General features: G+C 41.4%; 1 protein-coding gene across 1 annotated transcript in view; it reads left to right on the top strand.

Moving 5' to 3' along the window:
* The window catches only part of LOC135875786 (solute carrier organic anion transporter family member 1C1-like), a 31,062-nt gene extending 7,077 nt beyond the window's left edge, over nucleotides 1–23,985 (top strand). The window contains exons 6-14 of the mRNA XM_065400803.1: nucleotides 5,965–6,063; nucleotides 6,752–6,997; nucleotides 8,296–8,460; nucleotides 9,576–9,771; nucleotides 12,782–12,947; nucleotides 16,124–16,305; nucleotides 19,658–19,722; nucleotides 21,531–21,648; nucleotides 23,763–23,985. Of these exons, the coding sequence (XP_065256875.1) occupies nucleotides 5,965–6,063; nucleotides 6,752–6,997; nucleotides 8,296–8,460; nucleotides 9,576–9,771; nucleotides 12,782–12,947; nucleotides 16,124–16,305; nucleotides 19,658–19,722; nucleotides 21,531–21,648; nucleotides 23,763–23,985 (1,460 nt within the window). The remainder of the gene's footprint in view (nucleotides 1–5,964; nucleotides 6,064–6,751; nucleotides 6,998–8,295; nucleotides 8,461–9,575; nucleotides 9,772–12,781; nucleotides 12,948–16,123; nucleotides 16,306–19,657; nucleotides 19,723–21,530; nucleotides 21,649–23,762) is intronic.
* Nucleotides 23,986–24,292: the final 307 nt, after the last annotated feature.

Genomic DNA, 24,292 nt, shown 5'->3' with positions numbered 1-24,292 from the left:
GGTAACTAGTGGTGTTCCCCAAGGGTCAGTCCTAGGACCTATCCTATTCAATTTATTCATAAATGATCTGGAGAAAGGGGTAAACAGTGAGGTGGCAAAGTTTGCAGATGATACTAAACTACTCAAGATAGTTAAGACCAAAGCAGATTGTGAAGAACTTCAAAAAGATCTCACAAAACTAAGTGATTGGGCAACAAAATGGCAAATGAAATTTAATGTGGATAAATGTAAAGTAATGCACATTGGAAAAAATAACCCCAACTATACATACAACATGATGGGGGCTAATTTAGCTACAACGAGTCAGGAAAAAGATCTTGGCGTCATCGTGGATAGTTCTCTAAAGATGTCCACGCAGTGTGCAGAGGCGGTCAAAAAAGCAAACAGGATGTTAGGAATCATTAAAAAGGGGATAGAGAATAAGACTGAGAATATATTATTGCCCTTATATAAATCCATGGTTCGCCCACATCTCGAATACTGTGTACAGATGTGGTCTCCTCACCTCAAAAAAGATATTCTAGCACTAGAAAAGGTTCAGAAAAGAGCAACTAAAATGATTAAGGGTTTAGAGAGGGTCCCATATGAGGAAAGATTAAAGAGGCTAGGACTCTTCAGTTTGGAAAAGAGAAGACTAAGGGGGGACATGATAGAGGTATATAAAATCATGAGTGATGTTGAGAAAGTGGATAAGGAAAAGTTATTTACTTATTCCCATAATACAAGAACTAGGGGTCACCAAATGAAATTAATAGGCAGCAGGTTTAAAACAAATAAAAGGAAGTTCTTCTTCACGCAGCGCACAGTCAACTTGTGGAACTCCTTACCTGAGGAGGTTGTGAAGGCTAGGACTATAACAATGTTTAAAAGGGGACTGGATAAATTCATGGTGGCTAAGTCCATAAATGGCTATTAGCCAGGATGGGTAAGAATAGCCTCTGTTCGTCAGAGGATGGAGATGGATGGCAGGAGAGAGATCACTGGATCATTGCCTGTTAGGTTCACTCCCTCTGGGGCACCTGGCATTGGCCACTGTCGGTAGACAGATACTGGGCTAGATGGACCTTTGGTCTGACCCAGTACGGCCTTTCTTATGTTCTTATGTTCTTATGTAAATGTCCAGTTTTTAATGGCATTCGCTATATGTAATAACTAATGATTCAGTTGTAACTTATCTGAAAAATAGAAGAGTCAGGTTTATGCCATTTCCTTTACTCATATATAAGTACTAAATATTATTATTATTATTACTACATATTTGTATTGTGGCAGCTCCATAGTCAAAGATTATAGCTACATTGTGTTAAGCAATGTAGGCATGAATCATGAAAAGACAAGAGATTGGGGGAGGTGGGTTTCTGTCCTAAAGAGCTTACAAGCCAAGGTCCTGGTCCTGCAAAGATATATACACATGGTTAACTTTATGCACTATGAATAGCCCTATTGACCCCATCAAACTCCTCATGGTGCACACAATTAAGTATGTGTTTTAATTTGTGCAGGATTGGGACTTAAGGCCCTGATCCTGCAATTCAAAGCACTCTGCTACACCTGTGCTGAGCCCCACAGAAGTCAGTGGGGCTCCACGCAGGCTCAGGGATCTCCTCATGTAGGTTCATTTGCAGGATCTAGCCGTATGTGATGAGAGACCACAGGTGGTTACAACAGAGACAGAGAGAGGGAGCACACAGTAACAGCGAGAGCGCTATGATAGTAGCAGTCACAGACGCTAAGCCACTGTCATGTGTTTTGTGGGCATCACGGCATAGGTGAATTTTCCTATTTTATTAATGCTCTGGTTTCATTACAACCTTTAAGCTATGTAATTAAAATAGCTAATCACCATGGGCCTGACGATGATTCACCCTTATTCATAATGAGTAGAACCTGATTCCATAAACAGGCCCATTGACTTTAATGGGAGCTCCTGTGGAGTAAGGTATTATTCAAAATAACTCAGGGTATAAGAATCTCATCCATTATTATTTAGTTGTATGCAGATGGGGTGAGGAAGAGGAATCAGAATCTGAATGCCTTGCTTTGTTCTGGTTACTTTGTCAGACTTTCCCTGTAATCCTTTCTAATATGATTGTCTGGCTGTTCTGGTTTACTGCTCACTTTTTAGCTCTACTGAGCACTAAGCCTTCAATTGATTCTCAGCAAACAACATGCTTATAAATTAATGAGTTTAATTGTAATTGGGTATTAGTACAATTAATTGGTTTAGCCAGCCATTACATTTAGCATTCTGCAAGAGGAGTCATTGGCAGTTTTTCATCAGGTGTACCACATTTCCCTGTGTTTCCTCTGCAGAGTAGAGGCTGCTGAATGAAAATTCTACAGAAAGATTTAATATGGCATTAGGGGTCTAATCCTGCTTCCCTTGAAACCAATAGCCAAGATGTGTTTCAGGTGTTAAAACTGATTATATGTGATATTTATTAAACAATATATGGGCCAGATAGCGCTACACTGATTTACAACAGTTGAGGAACTGACCCTCTACATGTAAGTGTGCACAATTTATTGGCTGTGGTTATAGCTGTTCAAAAATTACAGAGTAAATAATGAGACAAGGTGGGTGAGGTGGTATCTTTTATTGGACCAACTTCTGTTGGTGAAAGAGACAAGCTTTTGAGGAACATGACAAGAAAATGTCACAAATGAACTTATTTTGATCTCTCTTATACCTGTTGCACACCAGTATAACAATACTTGCTTCAGTAGAGTGGTTCTTGATTTACAGGGGAGATCAGATTGGCACTCAATATATTTTAAAAGATATAAAACATATGCAGATGTGAAACATAGGTATAAATCTCTCTACAAACATGGAAAATTGTTGTATGCTTGTTTCAAAGTCTGGCTGATGGTTTGATGTTTGTTCAAGAATTACACAGTAAAACTTTGAAGACAGATAATATACTGCTAGGTCTGTTCACTTACTAGTGTATTTTTAGAAGACTGTCAGGAGTGCACAGCACTTTGAATGGGAGCTGTCTTACTGCAGATTAGTAAAACTGACATAAATAAATAAATATAAAGGATGAAATTTGGCTCCATTGAAGTCAGAGAGGTTTGCTATTGACTCAGTGGAGCCAAGATTTCATCCCGATTTCCCCACTGTGTTACTTCAGGTTCTACAGTGAAGTGGACTGAGTGAAAGCAGATGTAATGCAGTGGAGAATAAAGTCCACACAGTGGGATCATAGTGTGAGGCTCCATTGTAGAAGCCGCTGGTCATTTGCTGAGCAGTCACTGTAGTGAGATCTGTAAAATAAGGAGCTTCTCAAATTACAAAATATATAGAGAAAGAATCTTCACATGAAAGGGTAAAAGAAGTTGTATTAGGCATATTAATGTAGATTTCAAGGGTGGTCAATCCAATCATAACTGGCTCCAACTGTCACCCAGTAAGAGATTATTTCCTCCCATTGAAAACAACAAAATAAAGTCAGAGAAATCTCTTCCAGGATTAAAAATTTCAAAAATTCCTAAGTGATTTAGGCATCTGTGTCCTGCTGAAAATTAACGGGACTGAGGTGCCCATGTCACTTGGATTCACACAGGTGCCTAGGTGTCTAACTGCCTCTTTAGGCACTTATGTCCAACATTTAGGTGCCATTGACATTCTCAGAAACACCACTCAGCTCACAGGCGCCGACTTTCCATTGTGCCAGGGGGTGCTCGACCCCTGGCTCTGCCCCAGGCCCTGCCCCTACTCCACCCCTTCCCTCACGGCCACACCCCCGCTCCTCCCCCACCCCACCTCTTCCCGCCCTGTTCCGCCCCCTCTCCCGAGCGTGCCACGTCCTCGCTCCTCCACCCAACCTCCTGCATGCCGTGAAACAGCTGATTGAGGTGCAGGGAGGGAGGGGGAGGTGCTGATGGAGGGGGCTGCCAGTGGGTGCCCAGCGCCCACCATTTTTTCCCCAGGGGTGCCCCAACCCTGGAGCTCACATGGAGTTGGCACCTATGACTCAGCTGCCACCTGACCCTGTAGGCTCCTAAGCTTCCACTAGCAGGCATGCACAAAGCTGCCTAAGTCCTGATGCCACCCCACCGCTAACAAGCTGTTCAGAGCTGTAGCACAAGTGAGTGAAAGCATCGGCAGCCCCAAAGCAAGATTCTCTTTTCAAACTATGTGTTCCCTTGCCTTCTTGTCAGCGGGGTCCAATCCTGGAGATGTTCTCAGAGCACACTTTCAAGCTCGGGCCCCACACAAAAGATAGCTGTGTGGGTATATGTCTCCAGGATACTCAGTAGTCCAGTGATTGGGGCACTCAGGTGGGATGCAATAGACCAAGGTTTGAATTCCTATTCTGCTTGACTTGAACTCTGGTTTCCCACATTTCAGGGGAGTGCCCTAACCACTAGGCTACTGGCTCTTATGGGGTGAGTCTGTCTCTTGTTCTCCATGAGAAAGGGCTGATCTGGCTTAGGTGCCTAACTCTAGGAGAGGGGTCACATCTGAGAATTTGGAGTGGAGGGAAGCACATACCTTAGGTGCTTAAATACCTCTGAGGATCTGGGCCTAAGCCCTGCACCTTTCCTTTGCATTCACTCTTGGCTAATTTAGGCAGCTTCCCACTCAGTTTGCTGGCTTCTGATAATCCCTTCTTTAGATGACTTACTCTCCATGAACAATGCATGGGGAGCTTGAGCATCTAACTCAGGGCAGAGATTCCACTGGACAGCAGGGCACCTAGGAGCCTGGCATGGTAACACTGAGCATTACAATATCTGTTTGAATCTAACCCTTAGGCCCTTTTGACAATTTTACCCCCATTTTGTTCCTTACAACTAAAAACTCCACAGATCAGCACAAGTGAAAGGGAAATGCTGCCCTCCATGTAGGAATTAGCTTTTTGGAACTTTTTATTTTTTTATTGTTGTTTTCTGTATAGCCATGACATGTAGTGATAAATAAAATCAAATTGCGCTGCATTTCACAAATTAGACTATAAAACCTTGTAACAAAATGCAGTATGGGCCTGACCAGTTTGTACTAAACTTTACTGCTCATTTATTTGCTTCTTGTTGCATCTCATCCCTCTCCTTCATCTCTGATGTCTGTTTAGTTCATAAGCAAAGACCTTGGGTGAAATGCTGGCCCCAGTGAAGTCAATAGCAAAACTCCCACTGACTTCAATAGAGCCAGGATTTTCCCTCTTGTCTTCTTGTTTCTCTACTAGCCTACTTTTGGAGCTGTATAAATAAATATTAACATAGCTTTTTTGTTGGTTTGCTAATTTTCTCATTCACTTGTATTTTGTAGACATTTTTATACTGAACTACACTTAAACACGGGCATATTAATTCAGCCTTTTGACTAATTGACCTTTTCAGAGTAACCTATCTAAATTTCTACTTATTAACCTGCACTACTACTTATCACTGTACTTTGGCTCTGAATGAAGAAAGTGTGTAAGCACATGCTTAACTTTAAGCAGGTGAGGCAAAGGAAATACCTCTCCTTAAAGTTAAATTCAGGGCTTATTTGAGTATACGGTACAGGAAAGTCATGCATTCCACAGTCATGTAAACTGCTTGTGACCTGCAGTTGCAACCACAGTTGTGATCCCTGCAATAGTTATAAAACTATATGCTTCTTAGTAATGTTCATTAACTGAATGATACAGTCACATAGAGCTGAAAGAAAAAATATTTTTAGATTAAAATCACTATAATACACTCTTTTTCCATATTGTCTCTTGACCCTGATCCTACCAGGTATAATATGTTTTAGCCCATACAAAACCACATTGACTTCTGTTGGGCTCCATGTGGGTGAAGGAATCTGCCTGAATATTGTAACAGGCAGGATCAGAGCCTTAAAATATAAAGCGAAGTTTCTAAAACATATAATTAGAAATTCTCATGCACTATATGCATTTTTTGACTGTTGTTTTTCTGTATAAAGTATATTACTTACTATATCATGATATCTTCCTTCTCTTACAGGTACCATAAGATCATGTGGAATGGTTGGGCCAACACTTGGATTTCTGCTCGGAGCTTTCTGTGCTAATCTGTGGGTAGATGTTGGAGTGGTAGATCTTGGTAAGACACAGAGATGATTTACTGAATGATAATACTGAAATATCAGTGACTCAGATGTTCTGTATGTATTCAGAAACTGTTTGTCAGTTAGCTCTCTCAGAAAGGGGGCTCTCCAATGGGTGTTACTAGTTCAATAGCTAACATTATTACATGTTAGATGGGAAGCTGGAAATGCAGTGATCTGCATAAATGAAAAGAACAATGGGGAGACTATGTTAAATGAACATTGAGGACCTTCCAAAGAGATGGTTCTGCTCCAAGTCAAGGAATGGGCAAAGCTTCATGTGGAGGGTACTTTCATCATCTAAATCACTTTGCCCATCTTTAATCCTGGGTAGAGTTTTGGGTCCCATAAAGGGAGAATGTTGCATTTTTATGGGTTTTCTTGGAAAAGCATTGCAATGGCAGACTGCAGCAAGGAAGGGACATCAAGGAATGCTAAGGAACATCGTGGCCCCTGAATAAGTGACTAGTATTTCCTATTTTTGGATGCTTGGTAACGATTTGCCAACAAAATAGTTTTTAAATTTCTGTATCAAATATGGCTAATCTTAAATGTTTAAATATTGGATACAAATGTTCTTATATAAGTTTAAATTGCTCTGTGTACTGAAATATATCATATGTCAGTTAATCAAGAAACAAACACCTGGTGCTTAATTTGGAATCTCTCTCGCTCTCTTTTTAGAGAGTTTAACCATAAATCCTAAGGATACTCGTTGGGTTGGCGCCTGGTGGCTTGGATTGGTGATATGTGGAGCAGTCAGTTTTCTGGCTTCATTGCCTTTCTGGTTCCTCCCTTATTCCTTACCAAAAGAAGGAGAAGAAAGAAATTTGAAGAAACTGAGTGAATCATCTGTAACTATTCAAGAAGATCACTGTAAAATAGAACCCCCAAGTCAACCACAGTTAAAATTCTCAGAAGCAGTAAAAGGTAAGAGCATATTGGATGATCTATTTCACATTGTTGTCTTTCAGGTATTCATTCAGGGCTGCTTATATGGTTGTACAGCACCTAGCACAATCAGGCTGCATCCCTGGATGTTACTGCAATGCAAATAGTAAATCATCATCATCATCATCATCCTATGTAGTGCTGGTATAACCCCCTGGTGAGAGTGTGTTACAAGTCCCTCTCTGTGCCACTCCACAGAGAATATGAGGTGGTAAAACTCCCACCACCATCTACGGAGGTTTAGCTAAAGCTGTAACAGCTCATGCTTTTACGTGTAGCGGTCCCCAGTTTAATGTCTCGGTGTGTTAGCCATCACACTGGCATGGCATGTTACATGCATAAACATAAGGTAAGAGGTATTGAGCAGGGAAGACAGTGCAGGAAAACCTGATTCTGCATTAATAAGTCCTTCATTCCTCTGAAGTTACTCCCCTCTATTAATAAGATCAAAGTAAAAGAGGGAAATACCAAGCACAGTATTGCCAACACCTACAATTCTCATGATATTCAGTGTTTTTCTTAAAGCCCCAGCTCTCGAAGTCACATGATTATGGGAGACTCTTATCTATCTTCTTTTTTAAAGTAAGCTTCTAGCCCTCATGATTGAAGAGGAAAACTTGAAGATGCAAACCCTAAATGCTCACCTGAAAAAGAGCTCTGTGTAGCTCAAAAGCTTGTCTCTTTCACCAACAAAGGTTGGTCCAATAAAAGATATTACCTCATCCACCTCATCTCACACAAAAAAAGGCAAATAAAATGAACCCTACAAATATTATTTAAAATATCATGATTTTTGGGACCCCACACATGAGTTTGAACACCTAGGGTTGGCAATACTTCAAATAACTTGCAACCACTGACATTAATAGTAGTAGTAGTAGTCCAGTGGTAATTAGAGCCCCCAATCAAGATTTGGACTAAGTACTGTCCAAGCACATAAGAGACAGTCCTTGCCCCAAAGACTTTACAATCCAAGTAGGCCACTGACAGAATCAGGGATATAAACCAGGTCTCTTGATTCTCAATCTAGCACACTATCCACTAGACTTCATGTACTAATATCTCTCTAAATCAAGTATGGAAGAAGAGGAAAGTCCTCACTGTTATAAGGATGCCCTTTGATAGTGTTTAGTATAAGGGGGAGAAAAATAGAAAGTTAAATTTAACACAGCCAGTAACTAAATCAGTGTCTGGTTCATCAGCTGAATAAGGACAAAGCTTTCCATATGGCTATTTCATGTTTAGCAGAGAATAAGACGCTCAACTTTCCTTTCCAGATTTCCTACCAACTTTGAAGAAACTTCTTGGGAACCCAGTCTTTCTGGTGTACTTGTTCCTCACTATTCTGCAGTATAATTCTATGGTTGGGTTGATAACTTTTGAGACAAAGTTTATGGAACAGCAATTTAACGTATCCGTGTCAAGAGCCATCTTTCTAATTGGTATGTGTCCCTCTTTTTTCCATCTTACAATGAAAAATTGACATGTGTTACTTCATCTTCTATCTTAGGACCAAATCCTTGTTCCACTCATTTCCAAGAGAGTTTTGACACTCGCTTCAGTGGAGTTGAATTGGGCCCTTAGATATAACATGGATATAAAGGATTCCTTTGTGGGTGAGGGTTAAATCTTAAATTGAGGCTTATTATTTACCTACAGTATTTTTGAAATATTTAGTCCTAGTGATCATTTTCCTGTGTTTCTTCATATAGTAAACTGGCGGATAGTCTGAGATTTATTATGCTTTTTTCTACTATTGATGGGATAATGTCATCTGAACCCTTTGGGATTTTGAGAATATTGAGGCACTTGGATTCAGATTCCTGAATCTGAACCAATCCCTACTGCTTTCATTATAGGTTGGATGGATCCAAACTGGAAGGGACTTATTTCTGGTCCTGGTTTGGATGCATCCAAAATCTCACAAAAGAAGAATGGCTAAAATCTCACAATAACTGCTTGTAAGATTTCTGAAGTTTGGGGTCAAAATTTCAGGAGGAGAGTTTGTGAGGTTTCAACATCATTGAATCTGAGCCCAAACCTTAGCCAGGATTCAGGCTCCAAACCTACAAATGGAATCCCAACTCAAGCTCAGTCCAAAATCCAAACACTGCTTCCTTTCACCATCTTTGTTAGCTACCTATGGCCAGACCTCAAAATGTTTGGAGGCTCATGTCAGCTGAGTAAGTGCCCACAAGGTGAGATTTTTATCTGAATTGTCCGAACTTTTAGCACCTGCAAACCTGTGCTGGAAATCACATACAAAAAGGCAAGGAATATAATGAAAACAGTCTTTTTCTAAGGGAATTGCAGGCATAAGGAGAAAATGAAGCCTCAAGCAAAAATGAAACAGAACTTTATTGAACTTCAAAAACTCAATATGAAGAATAGGATGAGGTCTGGATTAGTGTCTATTTCAGCTAACCTGAATTTTTACATATTCATAGTTAAGAAACTAAAAGACACAAAATGAAAACCACTAACTAGCATCAGACTTATTTTAATAGGATGCTGTTTTAATAAATGTAAACATCATTCTGTTCCCTTTTGTTTGCAGGTGTGATACTTTTACCCATTACAATTCTGGGGATGTTTCTGGGAGGCTTTATCATTAAAAAGTTCAAGTTACACATAACTGGAATGGCAAAATTTGGATGTGCCACCTTTATAGCTGCATACCTGTTAAACCTCTTGTACTTCACATGTGATTGTGAGGTGCTCCAGGTGGCTGGTTTAACAGTCTCCTACTCTGGGTTTGTATTCTCTCTGGGTTTGTATTCTTGTCTTCATCGTTCAGAAACACACTTTCCATATCTTTGAATTCTTCTCATGATAGCTACGTTTCAAGATGGCCCGAAAGTAGAACGCCAGGGAGCCGTTCAGATCTGAATTTAGATCTAAACTCTGTGACCCAGGCCCTTGTTTGCATACTCTAATTTACTGGTATATAACTTTATACACAAATATACTATAACTATTTGTTTTAAAGTATAAAGTTTATAGTGTTTAGTTAAAGAGAAAAATAACAAGACCACCTCCTCAGCTGAGGTAAATCAGCTCAATTCTACAGAGGGCAGTGGAGCGACATTGATTTGTGCCAGCTTTGCTGGTTGAGCCCGTACTGACAGTGCACACTAGAGAGTGTTAGTAGTCAGAGGAGATGCTTTAGGATATTCGGATGCTCAGGGTTAGAGATGTATGGAACTTGGTGGTGTCAGTTTGCAAATGGCTCTGCAGACCTTGCTTCGCTTTCAGCTCATGGCAATTCGCACACTCCACATCAGATTCATCATTGCTTTGCACTTTGCATAGACATTTATCCCTGTGCGTGTAGGTGCAAAGCACTATCATTGGCAGACATCAGTGGAGACATTGGAATTGATAACACTTTACACCCAATTTACAGAGGTGTAAATGTCCACCTGAGCTGCAAGGCAGTGGAGATTCAAACTCCCAGGATTTTGTGTTGAGTTCAGTCTAATTCAAAGCAGACATTCAAAAGGAAATTCACCCTGAATCCTCCAGTAGAGTTGGGCAAATAACATAATTTTTGGTTCAGTGGCAGTTTCAAAAAGTTGAAAAAAATGCTTCAGGTCAGTCTGAAAACCAACATTTTCATAATTTTCAGTGAATTGAAAATTTAAAAAAAAATTGGGTCAAATGTTTTGTTTTGATTTTGGCCATTTAAAAATAAAAGTAAAGGAAAGTTTGAAATGAAAAGTTGTTTCAAGCTGAAGAATTTAAAATGTTTTGTTTGAAAAATGTCAAAACAAATTGTTTTCATTTTTTTTTCACAATCTTTTGTTTTTCCCAAACAAACAATTCAGCTAAATAAACGTGAATTAGGAGAAAGTTTCACTGTCACTGAATATGCATTTCCCCCCTCCAAAAACATTTTGTGTGAAAGATTTCACCCAGCTCTACCCACTAGGCTTTGCCTGGTTTCCAGCCCAGGTTTAATCAAAACTCAGTCCATTTTTCTTGAAACAGCCTATACTCACCTAAACATTCCCAACCCTTTTGTCAAACCGGTCACCAATGTTCTCTGTAACCAGGCCAGCATGACTTGGAGTTTAGTTACAATAGGGTCTCAGAGTTTTGTTCGGTGGAGATGACTGTGGCCAAGTTCAGTCCCTGGCAATCAGGCTGTCTGTGGAATTAGAGATGATGCAGGAGGATTAAAATGACTGATTTTGATTGCTCCCAAAATTGGGGGTACCCCAAACACGAATAAGTAGGTCAAGTAATTGCTTCTCCATACCTTAACAACTCACTAATGGGGGATTTACCACATCACAGGACCTTTCTGCTGAAGTGAAAGAGACCTTGTGCTTCACAGATTATTTCAGCCATCTCGGCACTCTGCAGCCACATTAACTGTGAGACGAGCAATACCATAACTCAGGGGAAAACACAACTAAAATACTTTTCATTTGAAAAATTCGGGGGGGCGGGGGGAGGGGAGAAGTGATTGTTTTTCCTTCAATGGCATGGCTTTAAATTGGGCACCCAGGCCTAGATTTTCAAAAGCAATTTGTGGTTTTTGGTGCCTGAATCTTTGAGTATCCAATGTCAGACACCTTAAAAGCATCCAATTTTCAGAGAATGGGGGCACAGCAGTTTTGGAAAACGTGTTCATGCATCTCAAGTTGGACACCAAAACAAACCAGGCCCCCCCAATCACTTGTCACTTATGAACATCTTGGTTCTCATCTGCAAGATCTTAAATGGGTCCCTTGATCTCACTTGCACCAGCATAAATCAGGATTAACCCCATGGAGGTGTTGTTCTGGGGTGAAACCAATGTGAGATCTGAATAAGGCAACAGGTGTCCAGCCTGACCAGGGGGCTGCTGAGTAGAAGACTTCAGATGAGAGCAGTACTCATGAGTCAGGGCTTGTCTACACTTAACACTACAGCAGCACAGCTGTACCACTGCAGCTGCCCTGCTGGAGAGCTTTAGAGTAGACACTACCTATGCTGAAGGGAGGGATTCACCTATTGGCCTAGGTAATCCACCTTCCTGAGAGGTAGTAGCTAGGTTGATGGAAGAATTCTGGCATTGACCTAGCTCTGTCTACACAGGGACTTAAGTCAGTTTAACTACGCTGGTCAGAGGTATGGATTTTTCACACCCCTGACTGACGTAGTTAAACCCACCTAATTTTCTAGTGTAAACCAGGCCTCGCACACATGTATCCAACAGATCAAGGAGCAGCATTGCTACTGCTACTCTGACCAAACAACTGGAGCTATAACAATCATGTAGGGGTTTATACCACTACCTTGCATTTGTAGGGGTAGTCGGACAATGTGGAGGGAGGAAGGATAGAGTTAGTCTGAAGATGGCAGTGATTTCATGTGTGATTTCTCTTTTCCCCCCCCTACCCCCCAGGCTGAATCTTCCACTAAATCTATTAGCAATCCCATTTTGTGTCTGTTCATGTCCTCCTTGTCACTGATGATCCCACCAAAGATCGCTAGTCAGACATGGTTTGCAATTTGAAGCTACAATCCAGCAAAATTCTTAATGCTTTATGATAAAACCAAGAGAACCTCGGCTTAGATCAATTTAGCTGACATTCTACATGCAATTACTATCTATCAATTCTTCATGCTCCACTGAATGCAGGCTGCCCACGGAGACTGCTTTACTCCACCTCATTTCTCTGTGCTTGGTCATTCATGTGTTGTCTATGTTTATTTTTCTAATAAGGAATTATTTTATTTGATCAGTTAAGATTCTACTTGTAATCTCTCCAGAGTAAAACAATCTTCCGTCCCAAAAAACAACTTAATTGCCAGCTGCAATTCTGACTGCAGCTGTGAATTGAATCAATGGGATCCTGTATGTGGGGACAATGGAATCACTTATATGACCGCATGCTTTGCTGGGTGTAAATCATCGATCGGGACTGGAAAGAATATGGTAAGTCGGTAGATAGCTATAAAAGCATTTCTGTTGCTTATTTTTAATTCATTTTATTTTATGCTTAAGCAACGATGTAGCGATAGATACCCATTCTCTACCAATGTACCTCTGAACTAGTGAATGGATAAAGCACAAAAGCATCCAGCTGGGAATTTCAAGGGAGCGAAATGCCTCGCTCCACTTTCAGAGGAACCCAGGGGAGTTAGGCACCCAACTCCCATTGGAATTCAATAACCTAGATTCACTCTTAGATTTACTTTGCTTTAAAGTGTGTTTGTTTTTTAACTTAGATGATTTTTTTTTTAAACAATGTTTTCTTTCTCAGGAAAGTGACTGTAAATATATATTTCTCAGCAAATCTGTTACTCAGATGTAGGCAGATAGAATGCTGACTACTTCAGTGACAAAAATATTTTTTTACTGCCTTTGTTCCTGTTAGCTCACGGGGCAACACTGAGTAAGAGGATTCTATAGAATTTTGTGCATTATTAGCAGAATTGTTAGCTATATTCCAATCAGTCATACCAGCGCAAATACATAAAAGACAACGAATTTCCTCAAATGTTTATGATGGTTTAATTTGGCTTGCAGAATCTTTATTACTGAGGACAATATGTGTGATAGAAAGATCCTAGTTTAGGGTCTGATATTCATTTGCACTTAGGGGAAGGTAAGGTGTGATTCTAAATCTGTTCAATTAAATTGGGTACAAAAAGATACGTACCCCAGGGCTCCGGCGGCTATTTAAAGGGTCGGGGTGGTAGAAGCAGGGGAGTCCTTGGCCCTTTAAATAGCCCCCAGAGCCCTGGAGTAACAGCGAGGCTCCGGGGGATATTTAAAGGGCTCGGGGCTCCCGCTGCCTCTACGGCCCCAGCCCTTTAAATAGCCCCCAGAGCCTTGGAGTAACAGCGAGGCTCCGGGGGATATTTAAAGGGCTCGGGGCTCCCGCTGCCTCTACGGCCCCAGCCCTTTAAATAGCCACCGGAGCCCTGCTGCCGGAGCCCTGGGGTAGCAGTGGCAGCCGGGGGCTCCGGCAGCGGTTTAAAGGGTCCGGGGCGGTAGCAGCGGCTGAGCCCGGGGCCCTTTAAACTGCTGTCGGAGCCCCCGGCTGCCGCTGCTACCCCGGCGGGAAGGGGGAGGGCACTTACCGGTACAGGGCGGGCCGGGGCTGGCTCTGACCCCCACATCCCTGCCCCTTCTGCCCGAGGCCCCACCCCTTCCGGGGGCCAGAGCCAGCCCCGTACCGGTAAGTCCCTATTTCTACTTTCACCCCTGCACAAAACTGAAATAAGAGTGTCTACACAAGTGTTTGTATCAGTTTAAAAGCAATTTGAGATAAACCTGTGCAAATTTCAAGTAAGAAGGCCCTTTTACATCACACTGGTACAGTTGGCATATATTGCCTCAGGTGAATAATGAAGTTTACATCTTGGAAAAATTGCATGTCTATATTAGCATTTACAAAGGAGCTTGCCAATTAAACCCAAGTTATCCATCAGTTAACTCAGATCACAAACTCAGATCACAGTCCTACCTATTATGAGTATGGTCAACATCGTTGTGAAATAAGCAATGTAAGGTTAGGTGCTTGAAATAAAACGTATGGCTAGGATTATCAAAGCAGTGCAGGAAATTTAGTTCAGCATCGCCATTGAAAATTATCCCTGTATTGCTCTGAAAATCTCATTTGGTAAATTGTTCTGGGAAGTGGTGAATGTGAGAAGAAAACTTTCAAATCTAATCTGTGATAAACTCAACAGGGTTTCTAGGACATCACCTGACAATTATAAAATATAAGCCAATACTTTCCAACGTGGTGGCATCTAAATCCGTATTCCTAGGCACCTAAATAAGAGTGCTGGGTTTCAGAGGTGTTGAGCACCCATAACTTCTACTGACTTCAATGGCCACCTGTAATTGGGTGTCCATCCCGCTCAAGGTAGAGTAAGTTAAGTGAGGTCCATTAACCTGATAGGCTGCACCCGGGGAAGAACCAGGGATTGAAAAGTTAGTCTAGCTGAGAAGGAATAGCTGGGGCTGGTAAAGGCCAGAATCTGTAGTCACTGCCTGGGAGAAGGGAGTGTGTTATGTAATCTGCTGACACTCCCTGGGAGGAAGGAATTTGGATTGATAAACCCAGCCAGGGGACAGGCCAGAAGATAAAAGCAAAAAAGTAGGAAGGAGTCCATGGGGAATCAGCAACAGGGTCTGGGTGTAAGCAGACCACTGTCGCTGGCAGGGCTGGCTCCAGCGTTTTTGCCGCCCCAAGCGGCAAAAAAAAAAAAAAAAAAGCCGTGATCGGCTTCATTCTTCAGCGGCAATTCGGCAGTAAGTCCTATCCTCCAAGAGGGACTGAGGGACCCGCCGCCGAAGAGCCGGACATGCCGCCCCTCTCCGTTGGCTGCCCCAGGCACCTACTTGCTGCGCTGGTGCCTGGAGCCGGCCCTGGTCACTGGACATAGGGTCTCGGGACTGGATCCTGGAATATTGGGTGGGCCTGGGTTCCCCTACCAGCCACTGAGCAAAGTGGCTTAGACTGGGCAGTGGAGACAAAGACTTCATGGGACAGTTTTCTAGGGGGGACTTTGATACCCAGCAAGAGGAAGACTATAGTGACCTGGCTGGAGGGAGTACCCTGAGTCCCAGAAAGAGAGGGAAGGGCCATGGTGTGAGGAAAGAGATATCAGACCTGGAAGGAGCTAATCCCTAAACAGCCAGGAGGATGCTCCCTAGTGCTGAGTGAAACCTGTTACCTCACCACACAGGCCAATTTTATTTAGGTCCCTAAACATAGATTTAGGTACCCACATTTGAATATTTAGGTCCTTAGTAATCTATACTTATTTATGTACTTTAGATGGCCCCCAAATCTTATATATGAACAACCTTGAACTTTAACTTTAACCCGTCTTTAATCTAAACACAGAAGTTCATACCCCAGTACAGTAATAGCATGGATGCCTAAACTGGATTCACAGCTGGTTTGTGTCACTGGAGCAATGCAAAGCAGCAGACACATACAGGGTAAGCTGGCCCGCAGTCTGCAAAGCATTTAGGGGTCCTCTATTCCCATATGAAATACACTGTATTCTTAACTACCATCAAAAGTCTAGATGCTTGGAAATCTATGAGTACTCATGAAGTAAGTGAGTCATCTTATCTTTCTCTTTCAGGTGTTTCACAACTGCAGCTGTGTGCAAGCTGAAGGGCTTGAGAGTGGAAATTTCTCTGCAGTTCTGGGACAGTGCCAAAGAGAAAGCTGTACTAAAACATTTCCCTATTTTTTGGCATTACTGAGCACATGTGCACTTATTTTAGCTTTAGGAGGCACTCCTACATACATGATTATGTTTAGGTAAAATACTTTACCTTGACCATAAAGTTTGGGGCAAACAGAAACAAAGTATTAATGTACCATTCTGTCACTTCATTTCTGCTTTGAAGAATGAAATTCTAATCTCAAAGAGGCAGTGGGTGTTTCTGCACTTCCTACAAAATCCACCCCAGTGCAAAGGGCCAGCAAAAGGCCAAGCCATCATTTGTCTCACTTCAACTCTATTTGGGACTTATGTGATGGATTGGGTAGGCCTTGTTCTGACAACCCTCTCCACTTAATTATGGCCGGGGACGGGGAGGGTGGGGAAAAGGAAGGGAGTATTAGTCAGTAGTCAAAGCAATGGATTCTTTTTCTGACTCTGTGCATGACCTTAGCAAAGTCACTTAATTTTTCTGTACCCAAGTTAACCCATTTGTAAAATGGATATAATACCTACTTCACATAGGGTTTTCTGAGAAAGAACTCACCTTTATAAAGTGGCTTACACAAGGCAAAGTGCTGTGCATCTGAGATTAGAATCTCTGGTCTGTATTGCTCTTTTACAGTTATATGTGTGGTTTTCAGAATACTTGAATTACTTCAATACACACCCTGAAATATCATATCTCCTATTTTATCTCAAGTTGGAACAAAATGAATAGTTTCAGCACCAATGAAAATTGACCGGTACAAAAAAACAAAAACTCAAATACCAGTGCTCTTTAAACATAAAAGTAAAACTAAAACTGTTTGCCTTACTTACCAAAGTCTGTTTCTGTTCATTCATAAACATAGATTATAATCTTAAATTATTGGTGCACAGCACCACTTATTGCTGCTTCATTTGTGGTGATTTTAAATGCCGCAGTTCTCACCACCTGTGTGGATTAGAATCTGTTACAGCTAAACTGCTGCAATTATGATGTATTCCACTGGCTCCCCATTCATTTTAGGAACCAGTTTGAAACTGCCTTCTATTGTCTGTTGACTTGCTTTAATTCACCTGATGGATTGGCTATGATGTCACTGCCTAAAAAGGTATGTTTTTACACTGAGATAGCTAACTCAAACTAATTATTTCACTGTAAAATCCTAGTGGAGTTGAGGCACAGGTAGGTTTTCCCTTGATGTAGCTGTGACAGTTCACGGCAACTGCACCTGTATTCCCCCAGCATGGTCCAGATAGGTGACAGCTGAGGAGCTGGGAGCCTATCTTGGGCAGAAACCCATGTCTCTCTCCTATCTGACTGGAATTCTTCCAGACTTCACAGTTCCCTGCCTAAACTGAGTTCCTCAGCAAGCCAGACTGCCTAAACAGGCCTGCATTTGTGTTTTGCTTTCTCCTCAGAGGTTATCAACAGTTGTAATTGCCTACAGTTATACATTGCCACACAGCTCTTTCTAAGCAAGCATATTTATTCTTAAGGTGAAAGCATTACAGAGAAAACATATTTAAAACAATAAAAAAAACCCTACATGCTAATCAGCTTACTAGAGATCACCCCCAACTCCAACAAGGGTTCTGGTAGGTGGTCAGTTCTTCAAATCCCACCAAGGCATTTTTGTGTGGTTACAAGTTAATAACAGCTTTAGCTCAGAACAAACACCACCTTCCTTTTATTCAGCTTGGGCCTTTGATCTTGTCCTCACGTAACATGTGATCAGCAGACAATGGTTCTCTCCTTGAGGCATAGTTTCAAAAGATTGTGTCCGGAGGTGAGAATTTGCATTCACCTTCCCCCAGGGATTCCCTAGGAAATTCTCTTAACTTTGTTTATCCTAAAAGTTCCTTCTTGTCTGCCACATTGTTTAAAATAGTCCTTTGAAGCTCATAACTATTTCTAACTTTTACACTGGCCACATCTCCCCATTAGAGAAGTTACATAAAATCCTACCACAACACATAAACTTTGCATTTAATACAATGGACTCCAAAGAAACTTAAGCCTAATGCAAGAAGATATTTTTCAAGGATATTACAGGAAATTGCCCTATCTGTCACAGTAGCTAGCTGAGGTCCCCCACCTGTGAGTTACTGTGACTAGCTAGTTAGTTATTGAGTTAGTTATCTCGCTGTTAAAATACATCTTTTATGGAAATGTTCCTGTGCAGAGTGTTGCATGTATAAGCTAGGGTAAAAAGTTATTGGCAGGACAGGGAGTGCAGCAGGACCCAGTCATTTGCATGCTACACAGTCATTAAATTACTCCTGCCTAGCAGCAAAAGGAAGGCAAAAGGCAGCAGTATGTAATCAAGAGCCTCATTTGCATGTTGAAGAGCACATTGAAGCCCATGTCTCCTCACACGCATCCAGGCCTTTCACCATTTGAGAGTAAGGGAACTGGCCCTTGAAGGGTGTGAGATTTAATACTTTTGAGTGCAGAAGACTTGATACTTAAACTTACTTGGGCCTAACTCCCAGTTACACTAAAGCCATCTTACACTGCTTGGGTAAACACCACCGTAAGGCCACTGCACCAATATAGTTAAAGTGGTACCTCCTCCTCATCCAGTGTGGATGCGTCCCATAGAGGAAAAGGAGTAAGCTATACTGCTATAAGGCACTTTCATACCAATATAACTGTGTCTGCACCAAGGGGTGCACCAGTATAACTATCGGTAAAAATAATCACATGCCCCGAACTGACATTTATACCACTACAAAAACTGTAAATGAGAATTGGTCCCATTTATTTCTACACTTGTGCTGGAATGCAACACCATTGTACTCATTGCTCCATGCCCTGTTAGAATTAAAGGCTTTGTGTCTATTCCCTTCCCTATTTCTTCCAATTTGTACCAGCCCACAATCTTACCACTTTCCGCTGTGATGTTCGCCACAATTACGGTCGTCTCAAATAGCCTTCCTGTGTCTGCCTCAGCAACTTTCCAGCCCCTTTCAAGTGCCATCTGAAATGCTCTCTCCATGCCCTTGCTATGCCTCATACGTTCGCTGTGCCTCAGGCCCTGAGACAGTAACACCTGTTAACTTTAACCACATGAGTCGTCCCATTGAATTCAATGGGAGGACTCAGGGCTAAGTGTCTGGCTGGATCAGGTCCTTAATAGTATTGTGAGAGAATGTTTACTTTTCTTTCCTCATATGATGGCTTCACATACATTTTTACACCATACACTTGATTGTCTGAAAGCCTGCTCCTACTCCTATTTAGATCAATGCTGCTTCTGCACTCATCTTAAATGAAACCTTTGAGGAGTGTTTTCCATTACAGCTTGTATGCAATATGGTATATAAAATAAAGTTGTGTGGCACTCGTTACAATGGAGCATATATGGACATGCACAGTGTAGATGTTGTCAAAACTGCATTATCGTAAGTGCTCTTCCCATGAATATAAAATTAATGTGATCTTGTCCTCCTACTTTTTAGATCTGTTTCACCAGACTTGAAATCATTTGCTGTTGGCATTGACGCTTTGTGTGGAAGGATACTAGGTAAAACATTTTGTTGTTTTGGTTTTTGTTCATCCTTATTCCTTTTAGGATTTAAATAGAACACAATAAAGTACACCAAGTCATCTTAGGTCCATATGGACTTGTTCTATGTCAGAACCAAAAAAACAAACAAACCCCCAAACCCTTCCAAAAATTTGATTTTGTTAAATTTGTAGAGCGTATTGAATATGTCCCACCTCAATATGCTTCATAGGTATGTCCTAGCACATGCTGATGTAATATATTTGTCTGTTTAAACAATCTATGTAATGAGAGTCAGGGAAAAGGAGGGGGATTGAACTGCAGCAGTTTTTTGTTTTATTCATGTAGGCAGGCACCTGGGGATTATGATTTGGTGTTTCAGACTTTAAAATGGGATAAGATTACCCAGGGGGGAGGGATAGCTCAGTGGTTTGAGCATTGGCCTGCTAAACCCAGGGTTGTGAGTTCAATCCTTGAGGGGGCCACTTAGGGATCTGGGGCAAAAATCAGTACTTGGTCCTGCTAGTGAAGGCAGGGGGCTGGACTCGATGACCTTTCAAGGTCCCTTCCAGTTCTAGGAGATGGGATATCTCCATTAATTATTATTATTATTATTAGCTCCTTTAGGGCTGCATCTCCAAGTACTCTCTCCCCTACAACCACGTCCCCACAGCTTCCATGTGCTCTGTCTACCTCCTCCTCCCCGTTACTGTCACAAGGATCTCCCTCTGCTCCCATCCCTGCCTTATCTGACCGTTGCAGGAACCCATTTCCGAATGAGCTCTCACTGGGCTATTTTCATATTTTTTTAAAAGATTTTTTCCTTACAAAGCTGAACGCAGATCATTGTAAATTGTGATTGATTTTTGTTTTGAAAATGGAAGTGTTTGGCAGTCAGTCAAGAAATGGTTTAGGCCCCAGTTCAGCAAAGCACACGCATAAGCGCCTGAAGTCAATGGATATGGCTACACTGCAAAAAAACCCCACAATGCCGAGTCTCAGAATGGAAGTCAATTGGGGCTTGGCCTGCGGGGCTAAAAATTGCAGTGTAGACATTCCCACTTGGGTTGAAGCCTGGGCTCTGAAACCTGGTGAGAGGGGAGGGTCTTGGAACCTGGGCTCTAGCCCAAGCTGGAATGTCTACACTACTGTTTTTAGCCTCTCAGCCACAAACCCATGCACCAAGTCAATTGGTCTGTGTTCTGAGACACAGTACCATGGGTTTTTCTTCGCAGTGTAGGCATACCCAATGAGACTTAAGCACATGCTTAAAGTTAAGTACATACTTAAGTGTTTTGCTGAACTGAGCTCTAGCACTGATCTATTTTAATTACTCTGCTTTAATGGATACAGTGATGTACATGGGTTGTGGTGAATTGTGACACACAAATGAAAACCAGGAACAGACTGATGCTTGAGAGAATGTGAAGAAGAGGACCTTTAAACTTTTTTTTGAGAGAGGCAAAAAACTGAAAAAGTGGAATCACTGGAATCATTAACTTTCTTTTCTTATTTGGGAGTAATAATAATGCTTGTCCAGTCTACAGAACCCTCCATCCAAGGAATTCAAACCAGTTTACGTGCATTAATTAAGTTGATAACAAGGCTGGGAAGTAGGAAATCACCATTTTACAGCTGGGCAAACATGGCGGCTGATCAACTTGCCTAAGGTCATGCAGCTAGCAGAGGTGGGAACAGAATCCAGGAGACCTGAGTTTACATGCTCCTGCTCTAACCATTTGTTAAGGGGATCCTTCCTCCGCTATGAACTAAGCTCTGTTACTGTTATAATGTTACGCTTATTCTACTATGTATTTTCATTGCAGGTGGACTTCCAGCTCCTATTTATTTTGGAGCTTTGATAGATCAGACCTGCTTGAAATGGGGAACAAAGCGGTGTGGAGGATCAGGGTCTTGCAGAGTGTATGACACGAAAGCATTCAGGTGAGATGAAATTAAGAATAAAGGCTAAAAACAACAGGGAAAAGAATTTGGCTTACCAAGCAGTGTTGACTTTAGAGTATTCAGAATAGCTCCTGTCTCCTGTTCTTCAATCAGCTGCAGCTTCAGAGTTTATACTAAGTTTTCTACTAGTTATACTAAATTTTTTGTTGATTTGTTTTTTGGGGGGAGGGGGAATGGACAACTGGGTTTTTGATTAAACAAAAATGTTCATGAAAATCATTTGTACCATCTCTGAAAATTTTCAAATTTGTGTCAGAAAACAAACCATTACAAAATAAATGTTTTCAGCCCCAAACTATATGTTGGGCTGTTCCTATCAGTTTTTAGCCAAATATATTTTGGGTTTTGGCTGAAAACCTCAACTTCTAGTTTTTGAATTTTACTTTTTTGATGAAAAGTCAAAACTTTCTTCAGAACAAAAACCATTTTCCAAACAGCGCTATTTCTCAGGGGGGAAAAAGAAAGTCACAAAATTGATTGGACAATCTCAAAGCATCTAAACTTTGGCTAGGTCTTAGGAACAACGTTCTTTTGATTAGCTTTAACATATGAAATTGCAGAAGGTCTCTTCTTTATTCCTAAAGGTTGTATTACCAAAGGTTGCATTTTTAATAGTTGTTAATTTAATCCTTAGACCACCGAGGAACACTGATATTATGGCAATGGGAAATTGAGTTCAGTGGAGTGCTTTGTGTGTTAGGGGTTGGACAAATGAGTGTCTATCACACACAATTTAGTTTAGGGTTTTCTCTACCACCCAACTGTGCCTTGGACCGGTTAAACGGCTAACACTTTTCTAAGGTGGCTGTTTCTATACAAGTAGAGTAAACGCTCCCTGGATAAACCGTTCTTTTCTAACTTGGCTTTTTAGTGCAGCTGTGAAGTGGCTCAGATATAAAAAACAGGACTGAAGAACAAAGCGGGTGTTTTCAGGTTGATTCTGTCCTGTGCCAAAAATGCACTCAGTCCAGGAGAAAGGGGAGCATCACAGTGCTGCCTGCAGTCCCCATGCCAGGCAGCTCTAAGCTGTGCCACTGATGGACCCTATATCAATAGAAGATAGGCCTAGCAGAACTAAGATGTGTGATTGATGTATGATCTATTAACAACCCTGCATCAGTAGAGGATTGGCATTGCAGATAGAGCTCTGCTCTGTTACACCCTCTCCCTGCCCCGACATACTCCCCAGGCTGGTTGGAGGGTGCCAAATGCAGCACCTTAACCCCCAGCAGGGAGCCCTTTCTCTGACGGAAATTATCAGTTAGTTTATGGCCTCTTTGCACCACCTGAATTGTGCGGAGGAGGAGTCCTAACACATCCCAGATCCTAGCCCTTAGTGTTGTGTTTGTGATTTAGCAGGATTCAGAGTGTCTCAGCAGTTTTTCATAAATGCATATTTTACATCTTACACTCAAATTCCAGTAAGACCTGGTAAGTATTGACATTTTAGGGATCACCCAGACCTGTAAGAGGTTCTGTGACTACCTGTTATGTAACCATGGGTACCTTAATGCTCTGCTGCTATAGCTCAGAGCCCTGAAACCGGTAACCAGACCTCAAGAATAAGGTCTCACCCTGGCTTCCACCTGCCTAGTTATTCCTTGCAGGGTGACCCCAATAGCCCTTCTGGTCCCAAGTCTTCCCAAATCTGTCTCCAGAAGTTCTTAACTATCAAACACTTGGATTTTTCCCCTCTGGTTCATCACTCCCAAGTATGTGAAACCAGACCACCACCTCCTCCCCCAGATACCAGCTTTCTTTGGCCTCCACACAGCTTGTTCAACAGAGACCTGGTTGAGGTAAAAAATAAACAAAAGATTTCTTTAATAGAAAAACCACAGATTCAAAGATGAAATAGTAAGGGGACGCAAACACATACAAGTTACTCAGAAAATAAACATAATGGTGTAACCTCACGCTTTACACTTACATATTAGATAAATTCCCTTTTCTAATACAAGATACCCATTGTCTTTGAACAGTTTCCCATTACCCTCCCCCCCCCCCCGTTCTGTCTTTAGGGGGGTGTTTGGACCCTGACTTTGTCTCAAGTATCAATGATAGAAACATTCATGTTTTCATTTTTTTTCTAGAAATGTCTATCTTGGACTCATTGCAGGACTGAGGGCAGGATGTTGTTTCTTATATATAACACTCTTCATTTTAATAATAAAACGATTCCGACCAGAGAACAATGAGCTGATAGATTTGAAAAGTACAGAAGTATCATCCAGGAAGGGATCAACTAGTGGCAGTAAAAATGAAACTTTTCCTTGTGCAAAAGCTTTGGAGGCAAATGAAGAAACATGTCTGTGAAAAGGACACAGGCATTTTCTAACTCTGAATGCTCATGTGGAGGTTTTACAAGTACAGCATAGGGCCAAATACTGATGTCTACAGCTTTTTGGAATTGCAATGAAAAATTTTCAAGTTTTAACCCCTCACCTCCCCCCGAAAAAGCAGGAAAAATGATAATTTTATTTTTGTGTTTTTTAAACAATTGTAAGGCTGGTTGAAATGTTTCCAATTTTAAAATTTTAATTTAAAAACAGGTGGGAAATTTAAAATAAAAAAATGCACAACAACTCTTCCCTGTTTTTCAACCCGATCTATACAAGTTCTA

This window comes from Emys orbicularis, chromosome 1 (genome assembly GCF_028017835.1).
Source record: "Emys orbicularis isolate rEmyOrb1 chromosome 1, rEmyOrb1.hap1, whole genome shotgun sequence".
Lineage (NCBI taxonomy): Eukaryota > Metazoa > Chordata > Testudines > Emydidae > Emys > Emys orbicularis.
This window is presented reverse-complemented; position numbering and strand designations above follow the sequence as displayed.